Source organism: Orcinus orca, chromosome 2, assembly GCF_937001465.1.
Source record: "Orcinus orca chromosome 2, mOrcOrc1.1, whole genome shotgun sequence".
In the NCBI taxonomy this organism is placed as follows: Eukaryota; Metazoa; Chordata; class Mammalia; order Artiodactyla; family Delphinidae; genus Orcinus; species Orcinus orca.
The window spans coordinates 63,899,198-63,917,727 of NC_064560.1; the positions used below are offsets into that span (position 1 = coordinate 63,899,198).

The 18,530-nt window shown below is 54.5% G+C and overlaps 1 protein-coding gene across 4 annotated transcripts in view; it reads left to right on the forward strand.

The window, feature by feature from the left end:
* The first annotated feature begins 16,120 nt into the window (after window positions 1-16,120).
* The window catches only part of NTRK3 (neurotrophic receptor tyrosine kinase 3), a 386,619-nt gene continuing 384,209 nt past the window's right edge, over window positions 16,121-18,530 (forward strand). For all 4 annotated transcript variants that reach the window (XM_049707010.1, XM_049707011.1, XM_004284778.3 and 1 more), the window contains exon 1: window positions 16,121-17,018. In XM_049707010.1, coding sequence (XP_049562967.1) covers window positions 16,771-17,018 — 248 coding nt within the window. In that variant the 5' untranslated portion in view covers window positions 16,121-16,770. The remainder of the gene's footprint in view (window positions 17,019-18,530) is intronic.

Here is an 18,530-nt window from a genome sequence, read left to right on the forward strand (position 1 = left end):
TCAAGAAGAGGAATGACAGGTAACCTGGGCACTGGGTCTCTGGGACTTTGGTCTTAGCTTCCCAGGTGCACAGACCTTGGAGAAATGCTGAACTTTGGGGGCTGGGCAATCAGAAAATGGAAAGAGAGGCCATCCTTGGGAGCTCTGCTGGACAGGGACTGGGCTGGTGGGTGCGTGTGCACATCAGCACCCAGAGGGAGGGGGATACTGTGTAGGCAGGGACATGAACAAGGATTGAAGTGATCTGGGTGGGCACTGGCTCCTCAGACAAAGTTCTTTTTCTCTGGCTGAGACTCCAAGTCAGCAGAACGTGCAATTTGATTGAAGACTTGGATAAAGTAAGCCAAACAGACTTGTAACTGACCTGAAGTGGGAAAGGGGTAGGTGATTTTCTGGACCTGGAAAGATCTGGATGGACAAGAACAGAAGGATGAATCAATGAGGTGTGAAATAACAAAGATAAAAGTCAAGTTCTAAAGACCAACTGGATGCGAAAGGCGAGGCTTCAGGGTTGCTCGCAAGAAGGCTTCGGTGCTTCTAATTGATCCGAGTCAGCCGTGGGATGGGAATGCAGCAGACATGATTTTGTGCTGGGAGAAGGTTCAGAGTGAAGTTCCGAGCTGTGGTCTGCTCTGGTCAAGCACTCTTCGTTGTTCTGTTCAGTTCTAGGGAACATTCTATGTGATCCATTTCATACCAGCTCACGTTGAAACCCTCACCTCTGTTCCTTCTCCCTTGGTCACTTTCCAATCTTCATTGCTGTGACCCAATGAAGAAGAGCCAGAGCTGTCTTTTAAAAGACACGATGCACTGAAACAGACACCGAGGGGAACAAGCAGGACAAAGAGACTCAAAACTCGAGAAAGCACTGAAGGAACCCGAGCTCTTCATCGTGCGGAGAACCAGGCCTGGCGGTGGTGGTGGTGGTGGTGGGCACTGGCTGTGAATGAGCCAGTCTCCTTGGCTTGTGATGACCGCGGAGCAGATGTGACAACAGGAGGGGTTGAGTTCCCTGGAGGTTTGCCAACCCAGGATGGGGTTGAGTTTGAAGCCCCTGAATTTCCCTCTGGGCCACAGAGACTAAACAAGTCTCTCTCCATCCCTCTACACCCGGGGCTGCCTTGGGGCCACTTAGCCACAACCTGAAGCAGCTGTAAAGGTCAGTGGCCTCACAGCTCTGTCTCTCCCACTGGCCCTGTGGCTGCACCCAGCTCTTTGTTGAGGCTGGGATCGCTAATTGTGATGAATTCCCTTGGGTCTCAGGATGAGGACACGGGCCATCAACAGAGCTTATGTGCTCCTAGGTCCCAGAGGCGGGACAGCTCAGATACGAAGGTTTATGCCACTCCCCTCTTGCCCCCTTCCCAGCAAGAAGCTGGGGTTCAAATTCTAGCTCAGTGATCTGGGTCAAGGTGACCTTTCTGAGCCTCAGCATGGGCACTGGCTGGGTGGTGGCAGGTACCCTTGACATTAGCCATCCTTAGGCGCCACCCTCTCTACCTCCCAGACTGTAGTATGAGGCCCCTACCCAGAGTCTGTTGTGTCCTGGCCCAATAATATCTGCTTGCCTAGAGTCAGGGTGACCAACCTGCCTGGTTTGCCCTGGAAGGAGGGCTCCTGGGATACAGGACTTTCAGTGCTAAGACCTGGGAAGTCCTGGGCAGAGCAGGACCAGTTGGTTCGCTTAGCTGGAGCCAGTGGTTCTCTGAAGGACAGCTTGGGGCCGACGTTGAGGACTGGTGCTCTGTCCCTGCACTCAGTGCTGCCTGAAATCCCCCCACAGCTCAGGGACGGAGGGCAACACCTCTCGTTCTATGGGTTTGCCCTCCCTTTCTCATTTGCCAGCCCTTCATTTTCCCCTGGAATGTCTAATGCATCTGGAAATGAACCTGCTTTTCCCCCTCTGGTCACCCCATGCTGGGAAACAGTGCCTTGGGGTGTCTAATACTGGGGGTAGGGGTAGGGGCGGGAGGAGTTACACGCTCAGGCCGACCTTGCAGGGGGACAGCAGCCTCCGCTTTCTGTAGCCCTGTAAACACTGGTGGCCCTGTGGCCTCTAGGTGCTGGGCTCTGCTTCTGGCAAACACCCCTTCTTTCAGGATGGGCAGAGTTGACGTTGGACTCAGTACCTGAGTTTCCTTGGAGCCAGGAAATCATTGTGGTCGCTGGCTCTGTTCTCAGATATGCTGACTTCCTTTCAGGTTGTCCTGAGATCCTGTAGGAACATGAGGCCAGTCTCCCAATGCCCAAGAGACCCACATCTCTGAGGCCCTATCTGTAGAAGCACAGTCTCTAACCTCACACGGAGTTGGGAAGGGCACTCAGCCCCACCTGCCTTCAACTTAAAACTCTGTCAAAAGACCACACTGCCCAGTGTGCAAGTTTTGTCCCTGGGACCCCAAGAAAGATTCTGCTGAGGTAGAAGATGGGAGAAGGGAAAGAATAGGACACATTCTTTCCTGGTTTAATTTTCTAGTTTAGTTCAATGCATATTAGATCGACACAGGTTCTGTGCAAATGCAATAGGCCTGGTTTCAAGGCACCTATAGTTCCAGGAGGGAGGCAGAAACACGCATGGCTGCCTCGGAGCGGGGAAGGCTCTGATCGATGCTGTAACAGATGCTGAGCCAGCACTCTGAACATACAGGGCCAGAGGGGTTAGTAGGAGAACTTGGGGAGGCTTGTTAAGGATGTCCAAGGCTTTGAAATCGAGGCAGAATTTTGACAGGCCGAGGCCGCCGGGCCCTAAGAGCAAAAGGGCAGAGGTGAATGCAAGTGGGGAAGGTGAGGCAGGAAGTGTGCGGGAGCTGGGCATGGGGACCGGGCAGTCTGGGGACCCGAAGGCAGAGAAGAGAGGAGGGCCAGATCCGGGAAAGCGCTGGGTGCTGGGCGATGGAGCCTGGAGTCCTGCAGGCGGTGGGGATCCACAAAAGGTTTTAAAGCAGGAGAGAGCTGGAGATCCAGCCATCTCTCGACAAAAGGTCAGCTGCCCTGACACTTCCACCCCCTGCTGGCATTGCCTTTTTATTCTTTAATGAGGAGCTGGACCAGCCTTGCCCCCACCCCCCGCCCCAGGGAGGGTCTGGCCATGGGCTCTGCTCCACTCCCAGGTCGGGAGCATGACGAGGGCCCCGGGGCTGGAGTTGCCTGTTCTCTCCTTGCCTCTGACCCAGACGGAATCCACGGCTAGAGAGCCGTGGAGCAGGAAGTCCGACCTGGAGTGAGCAGGGGCAAGTCCTGAGCCCTCACCACTCTCCCTCACCGCCTCTGCTCCTGCTTTCTTCCTCCAGCTTCACCCCGCCTGCATCCCTTCCCTCTTCTAAATCCTCGGCCTTACCTTCCTTCCCCTTGTCCTGACAGCAGGGACCCTTCTCCCTGCTCCCATCCCTCTGTCCACTAGGTCCCACTGTCCCTAGCCACGTAGGAGGCAGGGCCTTGAGGTCAGACCGACTCAAGCTCGTGCCTGTCCTCACAGCGCGACTTCAGTCTCAACCTCTCCAAGCGGTTCTTCACCTGTGGAGGTCGGATCAGGAGAGCAAGCTCCCTGTGTGGCTGGAACTCCGCTGTCGCCTGCGCTGTGGGCATTGGTCACCGGCCCTCCCCGCCCCACTTCTCCCTGTTCAGGCACGCTCTTGGCCCTTCAGGGCGCAGATCTCTCTGGCTGGGGAGCAGTGGGCAGCTCCAGGTGGTGTGGAACTCCTTACTGGGCTTCCTGGGATGCTGCTGGCCTTTTCAGTTGCCTCCCTGTCACTCTTACAGGATAACAAGGCCATAAATCAGGAGCTGTCAGTGTTCATTTCCATCCTGGGGTGGACAGCATCCTCTCCTAGCGAGGCTCCAGGCCTGTCTGCAGAGGACCAGCCAGGGAGGACCACAGGCCAGGGCTTCGGGAGTCAGTTCAGGCCAGAGCCAGACCCCAGGGGGTCCACAGAGCTGCGTGAGGATGAGCCAGCATGTGCCATGACTCCCACATGTGTCCTCCTGTTGGGCCCACCCGTCTGGCCCACATCAGTCCTGGGTCAGAAACCATGAGCTACACACAGGTAGAGACTAGAACCTTCTCCCCAGAATGCCAGGCTGCTGGGATGAGACCCCTAGGCTTGCCAGGGACTGTCTCTGCCAGAAATGGAAGAGGGAGTGTCTTCTACCAGGAGCCTCGGGGAGAGAGAGCCCAACAAGGGAAGCTGCCCCTGCTGTGTCTCCTTCTAGGGGCTGGGAGGGGGCCGGAAGCAAGGCCAGCTCTGAGAGAGTCAGCGAAGATAAAGAGGGATAACACAGAACTTCAGGACTTGGCAGGAGTGCCCTGAACTTCAGCCAGGACCCAGCTGGCTGGCTGTCCCAGCTGGGAGGAGTTTGTGAAATCCCCCAGTTTCAACCTGCCCATTTTACAGATAAGGAAAATGAGAGCGGGCAGTACCAGACTCGGTGACCAGCATCTTATTCCCAAAGCAGCTGCAAAGGATCTCAGTACACAGAACTGTGTACAGCGAACAGATGAATGAATGAATAAAAACAAAGGAAAGGACAGCTCTCCCCACCCAGAATTAACCTCTTCTTCATACCCCCTGCTGTTTGCTTCCCATCACAGGTGACAATCTGTTGTCCTCCTTGGCTGGCTGGCAGACCCTGAGGTGCATGAGAACAGAGACCAACTCTGACTTTCCCACGATCTTGCCTGGCCTGCGGGTTGCTCTCCGTCAAGTCTCGGGATGGTCCAGGGTTCTTCTTTATCATTCTCACTGGATCCATCTGAGGTGAGGGATCCTGGGAGTGAGAGGATATTCCCATCCTGCCCCACTTCAGCCCAAGAGTCAGCTGGAGAGAAACAGGCGGCCTTTCTGCTCACTGGCCCCCAGCATGGAGTCAGCAACTTGGCTATGCTTAGGAAAGGTCAGCTGAATCAGGCCCCCCCACCCCTGCAAGAAATGTGCTTGGTATTTTTAGAAGCTTTTGTTACTGAGCTCAGCAGGAGGCACTCAGAGCCTTTGCCCAACCAACCCCAGCCCCTGCCCAGCCCCTGCCTCAGCCTCGCTATCTCACAGCTCAGGCTAGTGAAGGTAGCTGCCTCTGTGCAGAAGCGGATACAGTCATTCAGCTAGGGCTGGTGGGTAAATCCTGACCTCCTTTAAACTGTATAATATGTGCCTGCGATCCCATCCACGTCACTGCCCCAAATCTATCTTGTGACCTTGAGAAAGTCACGTTCCCACATTATTTCCACCTGTACGATGGAGAGGTCATCATATTTACCTGCAAATCCATTTTGCAGAGGAGGTGGGATAAATAGGAACCCTATAAGCACCAAAAATTGCTATATTCTGCTGAAATCTGGGAGATGGTTGTAAGGCCAGGGTGTGGTGGTATTGGAGAATTTTGCGTTCCTTGGAGAAAGATGCTTAGAGAGATGATGTCATAAAAATCTGTCATAAAATGCTGTTGTGCTTAAAAGGTAGCTCTCTGGTTGAGAAGAGAGGTATGTGGTCCAGGAGGGGCCAGCTGCGTTTGGGACATGAGGTTCTGAGAGCTCTAGCCTAGAATCTGTTTTTTGTTGTTTGTTTGTTTGCTTGTTTGAACGGCAAAATGGATGCTTTAAATAGAAGCCTTTGGCTCTGGTCCTAACTAGCTCTGTGGCCTTGGGGACATAACTTAGTCATCTTGGGCCTAATTTTTCTACCTATAAAATGACAGGGATGGGGGAGGAAGGGCTTGGACTAAATACGTGCTTCCGAAAGTGGTAGGTTTCCACAGAGGGTTTTGTGTCAAAACCCCAGGGGTCTCTGAGGGCCCAGGAGTAACACACATGACATGTACCTTCCAGGGCCACTCATTTTATTCTGTGGAGAGATTTTAAAACATTAGTTCACACCAAAACACACACAGACCTACTAGGCTGTAGAATGACACACTGGCTCAAATTTTGAAAGTAACATGTGAGACTTCAAAGAAGTTTCATGCCTGCTGCAACCCTTCCCCCGACTCCTCCTTTCCCTCCGCCACCCACGGTGAGGAGTTCATTTTCCTCTGGGCTTAGGGGTTCTTGTTGGAGAAACACCAGGCTGGTTGATCTAAGGTTTCCTTTTTTCAGATGTCAGCATTCTCTAATTATAATGTCTGCTTTATTATTATGGTTATTATTTGGGGTATATGTGCCGGAGGAGGTGGGGTTCATGATAAACCGACCCGACAGAAGACGACTGAATGTTTTCTTTCCTCTTCCCATAGTCCCAGGACTGGAAACTTCCAGTGAACTTAGAAGTTGAAGGGAAAGTGAACTGCCTTCCTCAGGCAGCAGGGATTGATGGGAGAAAAAAGTGGGAGTCCGGAAGGAGGGTTGCTATTTAAGATGTTCTATTCCACAATCTTCCTATCTGAGAGCTAACAGATTAAAAGCATGGCTTCTAACCCAGTCTGGCACAAGGCAGTGAAGATTCCCCCCAGCATCCCGTATTAAGCAGCCTCATCTGCCCGGGCCCAGCAGCTGCCTTTACCACCCACCCACCCAGCCACGCCCCTCGGCCCCCGCCTTTCCTACCCCCCTGCACATATATGTGCGTGCCCAGCACAGTCTAATGCTCGCCCACCCGCCACCCGGCTCCCCCACGCTCAGCCTGGCCCTCACAGATGCCCCCATGGGCTGGAGGCTCCCGCGCGTCCTCTCCCGCCCACCCCTCTGTCCACCCCTCCTGGCCCCCTCTCTCCCTTGCTGCCCACAGCCTCCCCGCAGGCTTCACGCACACACTCATTCACCTCGTGGAAGATCAAAAATAAACACTCTCTGGAACCTGTTCAAAGGCTAATGTGCATCCTCTCTTAATTATTGATTTGTTTATTACAGACGCTCGGGTAGGACATTCAATGCGGCCTCTGTGTCAAAGGGTCCACCTCTAGAATTCCTACCCTTTGCCAGGAGAAAGCTGGGGCAGCGATCTCCTCCTGGGAAGGGGTTAGTTGGGCATTAGGTGAACCCACCCATGAGGCAGGTGGCAAACTGATCATCCCCCGCTCCCCCCGACAAAGGCCGCCTGAGCCCCCCAGCCCAGTGATAACAACTGGAGTCTTCCTTCCCTCTGTCTCTTCCCTTTTACTAGGGAAAGACAAGAAATAGGAGAGGGCTGTCAGGATGCAAAAGGGCAGTGTGTCCTAAGATGTCCCTCTCCCCTGCAGAGGGGCAGCCTCCCCTTTCCTCATCGCCTCACCAGGGGCCAGTCTAATGTAAGCGGTGGTTCGGTGCAGTGGGTGTGTTGTTAGGGTTTAAAACCGGGCTCATACCGCATACCAGCTGAGTGACCTTGGACGAGGGATGTAACCTCTCCAGTTTGGTTTTCTCATCTGTAAATGGGGTTTGTGAGGATTCAATGAAACCGTGCCTATAAAGAGCATAGAAAAATGTTACATGTAGAAGCCAACGCGTTGCAGTTGCAGCCGTCACCATCTTCATGGTCAGCATCATTCTGCTCATCTTCATCCCTGGAACCCCAGGATCATAGGAGGTGGCCTGCTACGGTCCAGGGTGAAGCTCCCCTTTTAGTATGTGAGTGCAGCCTCTGGGTGGCCCCTGCTACATGTCAACACAGTGGGGCACGGAGCCTGGCAAAACCATTAACTCTGCAGGAAGAAGCTGGATCCTTCAGACCAGCGTGCTGGGGAAGGCTGTCCAGCCCTGGGCAAGCGGAGGGCAGAGCTGTCACTGGGTGCAGAGGAAGCACAGCCTCAGGCACACTGGGAAAGGGTCACGGCCATTCAAACACAGTGTTGGGCTCCTGGGCTCTCTTTCTTGGAGTCCTGAGGATGGCTCTAGATCTTGACACCAGGAAGAGGGCATCCAAGGGGAAGACCAAGTGTCCCCGCCTTTAGAGGGTCATCTGGCTTCTACCCGTTGGATGAACTCATGGTGTCTCCCAGGTCTGCCTCCAGGCTGGGTCTCTGGGACCCCCTCCCCAACACCGCACCCTCACCCCATAGCTCTGGGGGTCCGATCCCAGCTCTGGTTAAGGCGCACCAGGGCTGGTTGCACCTTCCCCACACTGTCACCTTCGTTCCGTGTCCCACCCCCATCCCGGAACTCCCTGGGCTGGGCTTTTGTTTCCTCGGTTCCCAGGCAGTGCAGCTGGTGCTGTGGGCTGGGGAGGGGGTGGAGGATGTGGCAGAAAGCCCGTGGGAGGGAGCTGTCTCTTAGTTTCAAAGGCGAGCCTGGCTCCTCAGGCCCCACCCCCCATCATAACGCTTCCCCCAAATTCCCACACTGGTGTCTCAGCAAATAAGACTAATTTTTTTTTTTTTTTGGTTTTCCACTTGCTCTTGATACCTATTTAAGTGTGTGTGTGTGCGCTATTCCCAGTCATCATCAGCACCAGAGGAAATTGGAGCCAATTTGCTGATTTTTTGCTTTGAGTCCCTGGTATGCTGGCAATCTCTTCCTCTCTGGTCCTGAGGACTTTGAGGGGTCACCTCTTCAGCCCTCTGAGCTGCTGGAGATCTGTGCAGCTTATTTAAAGAAATAGAAGCCAGGGTGGCTTCTAGCCAACAGGCAGGGCAGAATTTGTAAGTACCCTAGATATGGGGTCTGAACCACCTGGTAAAGGTTGGACACCCCCCGCCCTGAAGGGAGAATAGAAAGAAAAAGAAAGGAAAAGATAGCTACTATATGCCAACCCCTGGGTTAGGTGCTTCACGTACATTTTATGATTGCATTCCTGAAACTACATCACAGGGGAAATATCTGTGAACAATACCCAAGAGTACATTTCTTTTAGGTGAGGAGGATGAGGCTCAGCAAGGCGACATAATATGCCCAGGTCTCCAGCTAGCAGGTGCTGGAGCTGAGGTCTGAATCAGATTTGCCTGGGGCCGACACCCAGGCTTTAGCTGTGCCTTTGAAGAGGGAATGTAACGTGTGGTGTGGATGGAAGCTGTTGCCTTGTGTTTCCGTCTCTCTGAGATCATCTGGTTGATAATTGCAGGCGGGTCAGGTAGGAAATGCTGATGGAGTGTGCAAAGGTCCTGGGGTCCTCTGCCTGGTTAGCAGGAACCTGTGTCTGTCATCTGTGCAGTGTTCAATGTTCATGAGGTGTTTTCATGTGTAACATTTTATTTGATCCTTGGGATCCTTGGGCCGCCAAGTTGTGGAGGAGGAAGTGGAGGATCAGAGAAGTTAAGTAACATGCCCAAGGTGACACAGCCCAATAGGCTTTTGATACTAAATGAGCGAATTAGTGCAGAGCTGGGTCTGAAAGACAACGTTCTGTGAGTCTGAGCCAGGCCAGGGGAGGGTGTGACATGGGCTGCTTTGGTGAGAAGCAGGTGGAGAAAAGGGCACCATGGGAGGTGTTGAAGGCATAGCAGCAGCCTGGGTGCTGAACAGGAGTTGGCTGGATTGATTAAGAAGGACAATGGGATATAGTGGGACCCTGGAGCTGGGGAGAAGGGTTTAGCTTTCTGTAGGATGGAAGCCACAGTAATGGGGCTGCTGGGCCTGGGTGAGGGGGGCCTAGTGAGGGCCCAGGAAGTCTGGAATTGCCCTAGAAGCCGCTATTGCCAACTTTCTCCTGACTTTGGAGCTGAGAACAGGAGCTACTCATCTTTCTGTTCCTGGAAGCCCCTTGCTATTTGCCCAACCAGGGACAAGTCTGTAGCTGCAAGTGTAACTCTGGGGTGTGGAGGAGGTGGTGAGCTCAGAGCACCCACTTCTGTCCCAAACTTCTCTTGGGGATATACATGGTGTTTGGGGCAGCAAAAGTGTACATTAAATCACCCCCAAAATGTGTGGTGTCTACTCCTGAGCTGGCATTGAGGTAGGTCCTGGGTCTCTCTTGGTGCTTACAGCTCTGGGGAAACAGACACTGAACCTTCATTTACAATGTGGTGAGTGGTTCAAAAGTGCAGGGCGTTGTTTAATAAATATGTACAGAGCATCTTTTATGTTTTCAGTGTCGTTTCAGGGGCTGGCAAATCAGTAAATAAAACAGGCGAGGTTCTTGTCTTCAATGAACTTACATTGTAAAAGCTGATAACAGGAAGAACATTCCCTTGGGAATCAGAAAGGCACCCAGATGTCTTTGCCTCCCACCTTGTCAATTTCAGCTCACCCCTCTCCAAGTGAAGGTCATGGCCCCTGGCTACCCTCTGGTCAATAAATAGGTAAATGGCTGGGTATTGTGCAGAGTGGGGTGTGATGTAAGTTACTGTGGAGAGCTTATCCGGGAAGGCACGTGAGGGCTGTGTCTATGATGAAGATTGGGCGTGAGGGTGCATCCTGGGGTTGCAGGAGTGCGGTCCTCCCTGCCAGTGATGCTGCCTGAAGCCTCTTCCGAGCACCTTTGTGGTGCTCGCTTCTCTGGCTCCCTAGATGCCTGCTGATTACTGATTTTATTCCTGAATCCCTCTGACTGCTCTGGGCCCTGCTCTCTGCAGGATGTGCAGCGGCCCTGCCCTGGGAACTCCCATGTGCCAGGACGGGTGCCACACTGAATTCCCAGCCCAGCCCAACTGCTCCCAGCTAATGGCGACTCAGCAGGGGTTACCCCACTAAGGGCAGGCCAAAGCCAGCACCATGCCCTCCCACCTCGCCCCACTCCTGAAGGAGCAACAGGCTGGCAAGGGAACCAGGGAGGGCCGAAGGGTTCTTTCTCAATGGAGACATACCCCAGCTTGGACCAGCGCCTTCTTCTGCAGGGACCTGGGACTTGGACCCTCGCCGTTCATGGCTCTGGCATCTAGGCGTCTGGCTGAGAGCATCCATGGGCAAAGGCTGAGCTCCTCAGCCCAGCACGAGCATCTTTTATGTTTTCAGTGTCGTTTCAGGGGCTGGCAAATCAGTAAATAAAACAGGCAAGGTTCTTGTCTTCAATGAACTTACATTGTAAAACTTGTATGCAGGAACTTGCCAGGGGGCACTGCTCTGCACACATGCAGGACGAGCTTTATGGGGGCAGTGTTTTTGGCTGTGAGTAGACAACCAGTGCTGGGGCTTCCTGGCCGGGGCAGCAAAACCCTCTGGGAACCTCAAAAATTGAAAAATGAAGTTAACACCCACCAAGTACTTACGGTGTGTCAGGCACTGCTCAAAGTGCTTTACTGCATGATCTTACTATAACCTTGTGAGTTAGATGCTGTTAAACCCCTATTTTGCAGATGAGGAAACCAAGGCACAAAGACTTAAGTGCCTTGCCCAGGCTCAAACGCTAGTGGGTGGTAAATTCAGTTCATGACACCCTATTTAGTCCCATTAGAGCTGCTGACTCTCTTGTCCCCAAGGTCAGAGCACCAATAGCCTGCATGATTTGGAGCCATACTCTAAAGGGGCTATTGACAAACCTGAATGCATCAGGAATGACCAGAGTGGGGAAGGACCAGAAAGCTGTGCTTTTGAGGTACAGGGCAGCAACTGAGGATATTTTGCTCAGAGAAGAGGTGGATGTGGGCAGCCTCCTGATTGGCTTGCAGAAAAGTGACAAGATTTTCCCCTGGGCTTCTAGGTGCCAGCACTAGTACCAAGGGTGGAAGCTTCAGGGAGCCTGGCTTCATTCTTTCAAACTGAAGGCTATTCAAGGAATAAAGCTATTTGAGGACAGAATGGGAGGCCTTGGTGGTATGAGCTTCCTGTCCCTGAAGGTGTTCAAGAGGGAACAGGCTGGATACTTGGGGATGTTATTGAGGGAATTTCTACATCCAGTGGTGTTGCAGGTTGTTGGCGGGAGTCATTTCCAGCCCAGAGACTCTATGAATCTATCATTCTGGGTGAGTAGAATAAATGGAGAATCACCTGGGTAGCATCACTGGTCCCCTAAATGTCTCCAGACACTCCAACCAGGGCAGGAGAGGAGAAGCTAGGTATCCTTCAGGGAATCTTTTTTAATGGACCGGAGTGAGCAGTAAGGGGCTCTGACCCCTGGCAGGTAGTTCCAATCGCTGGCAGGTGTGTGCCTAAAATCTTGGGACTTAAATCTGGGTCCTGAGCTGGGACCTCCTGTGGTTGGATTTTCTTGCTTCCTTGGACCACCTTGGTGCTTGACTGTCTCCCTTCATGGGTGGGCTTACATTCTCCATATACAGTTGAAATTCCCTCCTTGGCTCCGGGCCTTCTGGATACCATTACATCTTCTCAGCCTCCAAATGTGCCTTTTCCCCCTGCATCTTGAGTGAAGGCCACCCAGAAAACAGGACTTTCTTTGACCCAAGTCCAAGCCTGCCAGCCCAGATACTCTTTGCAACAGCAAATTCTTCAGGGCTCAGTTTTCCCTTTGTCTTCTCCTGTGCTCCCCCCTCCCCACCCAGTCACCACCCAGAACCGCAGTTCCCCTCCCAGCTCAGAGTTATGGTGGTGGGTCCTATTTCTGTTCAAACTAGAAAGTTCTGCAGCATGGTTCTTGGATTTAGGCTGACATCTTAGGAGTAGGGCATGGCGGGTAAATCTGAAATGTCTGGGGTCCGGCCTGCATCCCAATAACGTGGCCACTGACTTGGAGGTGTGGGTTCATTGGAAAAGGGGAGGTGGCTGGGTTAGAAAGGTAGACGTGTGAGCAGCAGGCCAGCAGGGGTGGCACTGGGAGGTGATGGTTCCCCGGGCAGCATCTCGTTTGTTATGCCTCCTGAGTCTCCACTCCCTTCTGCCTTTTCGAGGCGGCAGAAGATTTGGCTTTGGGGTTATCTTATAAACAAATAGTCAAGGAGAAATCTCAGGTGCTCACACAGCTGGTATATGCCCTTTGGAATAAGATGTGCTCAGTTTCTCTAGATGTCAGGAAGCTTGGATCACTGTGCTCTGGAAGGCAGCCTCCATTCTGGCCTGACTCGTGGGCGACCACATCCAAATCTTAGTAATGTTCCTGTCTTCTCCATACCTCTGGTATCAGATGGCGACTGCTCAGCTGTAAAAGGTTTCTAAAGCTTTACTTACTGTTCAAAGAACTCTGCCCATTCCTGCTTCTTATTGATCAGCATGGGATCCACTGGGAAGTTTCCTCCTTTCTAAGATGCTAGCTGTAAGAGATGGGAGGGATTATCCCCTGATTGGCAGGGTGCTGAGCTGGGTCACGATCTCTCTAGGACCCAGTGACGGCTGGAGATTGGGAATCACGGTGATGTGACAGCCATTCTCCCTTGTCAACCAGGACATTCTTGCCAAGCAGACAAGACACCTCAAATGTTCCGTACCTCTACTGACCAAGAGGAGGGCGTCTATGACACTTTCTCCTGCCCCCTCATCCAGGTCTGGCTGTTCTCAGAGGTTAAGAATTAATGAAGCATCAGGATAGTTCCCTTGTGCTTGAAGTGAAACTGCACAGGTCTGTTTTTTGACAAGGTCCTTGCATCTGAAACACCCACTTTTTGTCACCCTGAATAATATCCTGAGAATCTACATCCCTGAAAGCTCTTTTTTGTCTCAACAATCCCTCCCACCCAGGTCCATGTAGAATCAGAGACTATTCAAGCTGGAAGGGACTATGGGAGTGATCTCAGTACTTCTCAAACTGTAGTGTGCTTATGAATCACCTGGGGAGCTTGTGAAAATGGATATTCTGGTTTAGTAGGTCTGAGGTGGGGCCTCGGATGCTGCATTTCTAACAAGCTTCTAGGTGATGTGGATGCTGCTGGTCAGAGGGTCAGGCTTTGGGCAGCGTGGACCAACCTAGTCATTTTACAGACGTGAAAGCTAAGGCCCAGAGGCTTAAGTGATTTGCCCGTGGTCCCAAACAGAACTCTGCTCTCGCCACTCCCGGCCCATCATCTGCTTTAAAAAAGGCCTTTCTCCTTGTAAGTTGCCACTTCCTGCTCAGGCTCAGAGCTCTAGCATAAACGTAACATAACGTTCCATCTTAATTCCCATCTTACTGTCAGGATGAAAGACTTCTTGTCCCATCAGGGCCTCTTGCTTCACAGCTGCATTTGTACCATCTCCAAAGGGGTTTTACAAGTTTTTAAATTTGTTCTGATTTATAGACGCCTTCACTTCTCTCCTGGAAGTGTTAAAAATCATTTCTTTCTCAAAAAAAGTGTGTTGGGCACCTTTAAGACACAACCATCTTAGTTCCAGGCTGGAGAACTGATGCTGGGCTAAATCCACATGGTGTATTGGAGTCTTTACTTGGGCACACACCTGCCAGGGGTTGTAACTACCTGCCAGGGGTCAGAGCCCCTTACTGCTCACTCCTGTCCATTAAAAAAGATTCATCCTGCTTATTGGAGTCTCCCCTGACATGGTCTGAGAAAGGTTCTCTGTGTTTCTCTGCTAACACCTGCCACCTCCTGAAAAAGGCCAAGTGACAGCTTTGACTACACCTCAGTTTCCCTGATTCTCAAACATATTCCAGAGCCAACCACGGATTGGCACTTATGGTGGACTAAGGCTATCAGAGATGGCCTTGGGCCAGTAGGAACTGGTTTGAGAGTCTAAGGAGGTCTCCACTCTCTGTCCCCTCCTGCTGGTGGGAGGGCAAAATGCCAGTCTGGCAACAAGGTCACACTGGCAACAGGGGGTAAAAGTCTCACTGAGGCCAAGGGAAGGTGGAATGTAAGGGGGAATCGGGAAAACTGCCTTTTATAGACGCGTTCTTTTCTTCCTTCCTTCCTCCCTCCCTCCCTCCTTTCCTTCCTTCCTTCTTTTCTTTTCTTTTCTTTTTTTTTTGCTTCCAAGTTTACTCACAGCGACAGTGTCACTCGCAGGCGCCCAGCCAGTCTGTGATTGAGCCCGGGGCGGGCCGGTGGCCCCCGCATACCCCTTCCCCCATCTTGCCCGCAAGTTGCATGACCTGCATCGGAATCCACAGGGGGGCGGGGGAGAATCCTTTCAGATGCTGGATGCAGTTGAATTCAGTGTGTTCGCTTCCTCGCCTGCCCTCCTCCAAGTCGGCGAGGAGAGCTGTGCTTTCTTCTGCGTGTGAATGCTGTAGTGTGTCTGCCTTCTCGGACTTCCCTAACCCTTTCTTTTCCTTTCCGGCAGCGAATGCTTCCGTGTTCTCAGCAAACATCTAACATTTGGCATTCTGACGTTTTATTAAAAAGAAATATCTCTACCAAGGCAAAAAGCGGGGACTCTCCTCCTCTCTCGACGGAAACTGAGCTCGCGTAGAAGGCTGCACCTGCTTTGCGCACCTACCAGGAAGGGGTGCTTGTGTGGGAGGGAAGGAGGGAGGTCCTGCGCCCCCGAATCCGGAGAAAGCAGCCCGCCCGCCCCCTCGCCCGGCAGCCAGCTCAGCGCACCCGAGAGAGCCGAGCCCGAGAAGCCGGCCTCTGACGGTACTGGCCTCATGCTTGCCAAAAATTGCCCCTTGCATCTCAATTTCCCCGGCGGTTTCTCTCGCACGCGCAGCTCGCCTGGGGCCACCTCGGATCTGCAGCGCAGCCCTTTCGGCGCTAGTTCCTTCCTTCCTCGCTCCCTGTCTGCCCAAGGACGCAAAACCCACCGCCAAGAAGGCGCAAGGGGCGCGGGGGCACCAACCCAGCGGTGCCCCGCAGTCCCTTCCCAGCCGATCCTAGCTCCCGGACTCTCGATTACGGGAATGAGTGTCATTTAGACCGAGGAACGGGCGTCCGCGGCCCCGGTCCCCGGCTCTGGGTGCCTCTCTGGGGGTCCTGTGTGCTCCCGCACCCCTGATCGCCGTCTTCAAGCCAGTGCCCCCCACCCAGGCTCGGGAACGCTCCCCGATCACCTCGGCCGCGTTCATTTCACTTCCTCTCGCGGTCCGGATTGCAGCAAAACCGGGCAGCGCGAGGGCCAAAAAGTGGAAAGGAGAGCGCCTTTCCGCGTCGCGCCGCCAGCTCTCCAAGTCCCCCTCCCCAGTCCAGACCCTCGCAATCCCAACTGCAACTTTTTCCCTTCCGTCTTGCTTTCCTCTTGGCTGCGGCGAGCGGGCGCCGGGCCGCTAGGCTTGGAGCTGGCGGGCGGGCGGGCGGCCGCGTGGCTGCGGGTGGCTGTGCGGGCGAGAGCCGCGAGCCGGCGAGTGGGTGGGTAGGTGGGTGGGTGGGGAAGGAGGAGGGGAGAGGGCGGGCGGGGAGAGAGAGAGGGGTGTGGGGAGGAGTGGGAGAGGGAGGGAGGGGGGAGATTCCGCTCTCTTGCCGCTCCCAGCCGGGGCGGGTGGCGGGGGGAGGAGGCCGCGAGGAGGGAGGGGAGGAGGGTGGGGGAGAGAGGGAGGGAACCGAGGAAGACGCTCGGATAACCCGTGCGTTTCGTAAGGCTCGGAGCACTTGTACATTTCTGCAGGCGCGCAGCGAGCCATTTGCGGCGGCTGCTGCAGCTCCGACCGCATCTTCCTCCTCCTCCGGGCGCCGGGTGTGTGGATGTGTGAGTGTGTGTGAGTGTGTGTATTTTGCAGGTGTGTCCGTTTTAATTCTGCCCAGTAGGTGGGACTTGGTGACTTTAGCACCATATTTTCCTTTTCCTTGTTTTTTTTTTTTTTTTTCCTTTTTCTTTTTTTGCCTCCCCACCGTCTGTTGCAACCCTGCAAAGTCTCGGAGTCGGAGAGCGCGGCTCGCTTCCCGAGCCCCCGGACCCGGCGAGCCGGCGAGCGCAGAGCCGGCCACCATGCCAGGCAGACCGCGCCACTAGGCGCTCCCCGCGGCTCCCACCCAGCGGCGGCGGCGGCGGCGGCCGCGATGGTTTCAGACGCTGAAGGATTTTGCATCTGATCGCACGGCGTTTCAAAGGCAGAGGCCCCCCTCCCCCTTCCCCCCTCCCTCGCCGTCTTTGTTTCCTTCCCCCCCAGCTCTCCCCACTCCCCCCACCCCACCCCCCTCTCCTCTCCTCCTCCTCTTTTTTAGAAGCAGCGATCGGAGATGGATGTCTCTCTTTGCCCAGCCAAGTGTAGTTTCTGGCGGATTTTCTTGCTGGGAAGCGTCTGGCTGGACTATGTGGGTTCCGTGCTGGCTTGCCCTGCAAATTGTGTCTGCAGCAAGACTGAGATCAATTGCCGGCGGCCGGACGATGGGAATCTCTTCCCCCTCCTGGAAGGGCAGGATTCAGGGAACAGCAATGGGAATGCCAGCATCAACATCACGGACATCTCAAGGAATATCACTTCCATGTAAGTCAGGCGGCCGCTCCCCAGCCCGCCTCTCCCCTCGCTCCGCGTCTCCCTCTCGCCTGCCCGCCGACCCGCAGGGCGCGCGTCAGGCTCGCTGGCCCTCCGCCCGCTCCAGCTCGCCGCTGCCCGCTGCCCGCCGCCCGCCGCCCGCCGCCCGCCGGGCGCGCGTCAGGCTCGCTCTGGCTCGGGAGATGCTCTCGGGCTGCGTATTCCAGGTGACTCCGGCCTTGGCGAGGCGTGATCTGGTGATGCGTGTGTGTGCCTCTCCCGCGAGAGGACCCCAGCCGGCCGGGGCACGCGGGGCCCGGCTCCCGCCCCCGCCCCCAGGCGCTGCGGCTCGTTTCGAGGGTGCGAATCGGGTTCTTTGCCCCCCACTAAATAGCAACAGTTTGGCCACGCTCAAGTGGAATAAAGTAGACGAGGTTCAATTCCCCGGCAGCGGTGCCGGCAGCGACAGCGGTGGCGGCGGCAGCGCTTAACCGGGAGGGAAGGTGACAGTTAGGGACTGCTCGCGATCCAGCCCAGAGGTTTAGCTGTTTCCTTTTGGAAACAGCAAAACACGCTGTCAAGTAAACAAGTTGGGAGTTGGCTGCTCGCAGGGAGACTTTGGACATGTCGAGGCCGTCATGGACGCCTACCTCTTCCCTTTCCTTCTCGCCCGCCCTCTCCAACCCCATTTTGGGCATTTCCGAGACACCCCCCCACCCCCCACCCCCCGCCCTTTCCCACCCTCATCTGCATCTGGGCGCCTACAGATCCTGTTCCTGTTTGAGCTCTGATAACTGTTCCAGTAATTCCGAGTCAGGATGATGAAGGGAGGAGGGAAGGCTTGCGTGTTTTGGGGATGGGGCTTCTTATACGATCGTGCAGATCCCTTTATTTGGAAAATTGAACTCTGACTAGCATTTGCTTGGTTCTGTCCTGTCTGAGTGAGACCTGTGGTGGCCTGCTCTTCCCCCTACCCCCCCCCCCCCCGTTATTTTTCTTCGGCAGGGATGTGGGTTAGAAGCATGGGCGGAGAGAGCCTGTCCAGATTATCTTCCACTGACCTCAGCCAGGTGACCCCCATCCCATCCTGCCATCCAGAGAAGGGTGTGTATGGCACTGGGAGTGTTCAGGGGGTAGCTCTCACCTGTCTCCCCTCAAGGTCCCCACCCCTTGGAGACCCCTGAAGTGGGTGGGATGCTGAAAAGGGTTGGCACTGAAGTCCTGGCTGGGGTCTGAGGCAGGCATTTGGGCAGACTCCAGAGGGGCTGGATTCTGCCGTGGGTGCTGCCCTCCCAGGCATCAGCTCTCCCTTCACCTCGGCCCCAGTGCGATGGGGCTGTAAAGCCTGGAGGGACTGCAGTCCTGCTCTCTCCGAAGCCCACCACCCTCTTGGCTTCATGGAGACTCTGCTCGTGTTCTTGCAGCTAACAGTTTGAGGGAAGTGTGCAGCCCAGGAGGTGTCCCTGACTCCTGGCCCAGGAGACAAGCTTGACCCATATCTTGGCTCGACCGTTCACCCCCTCA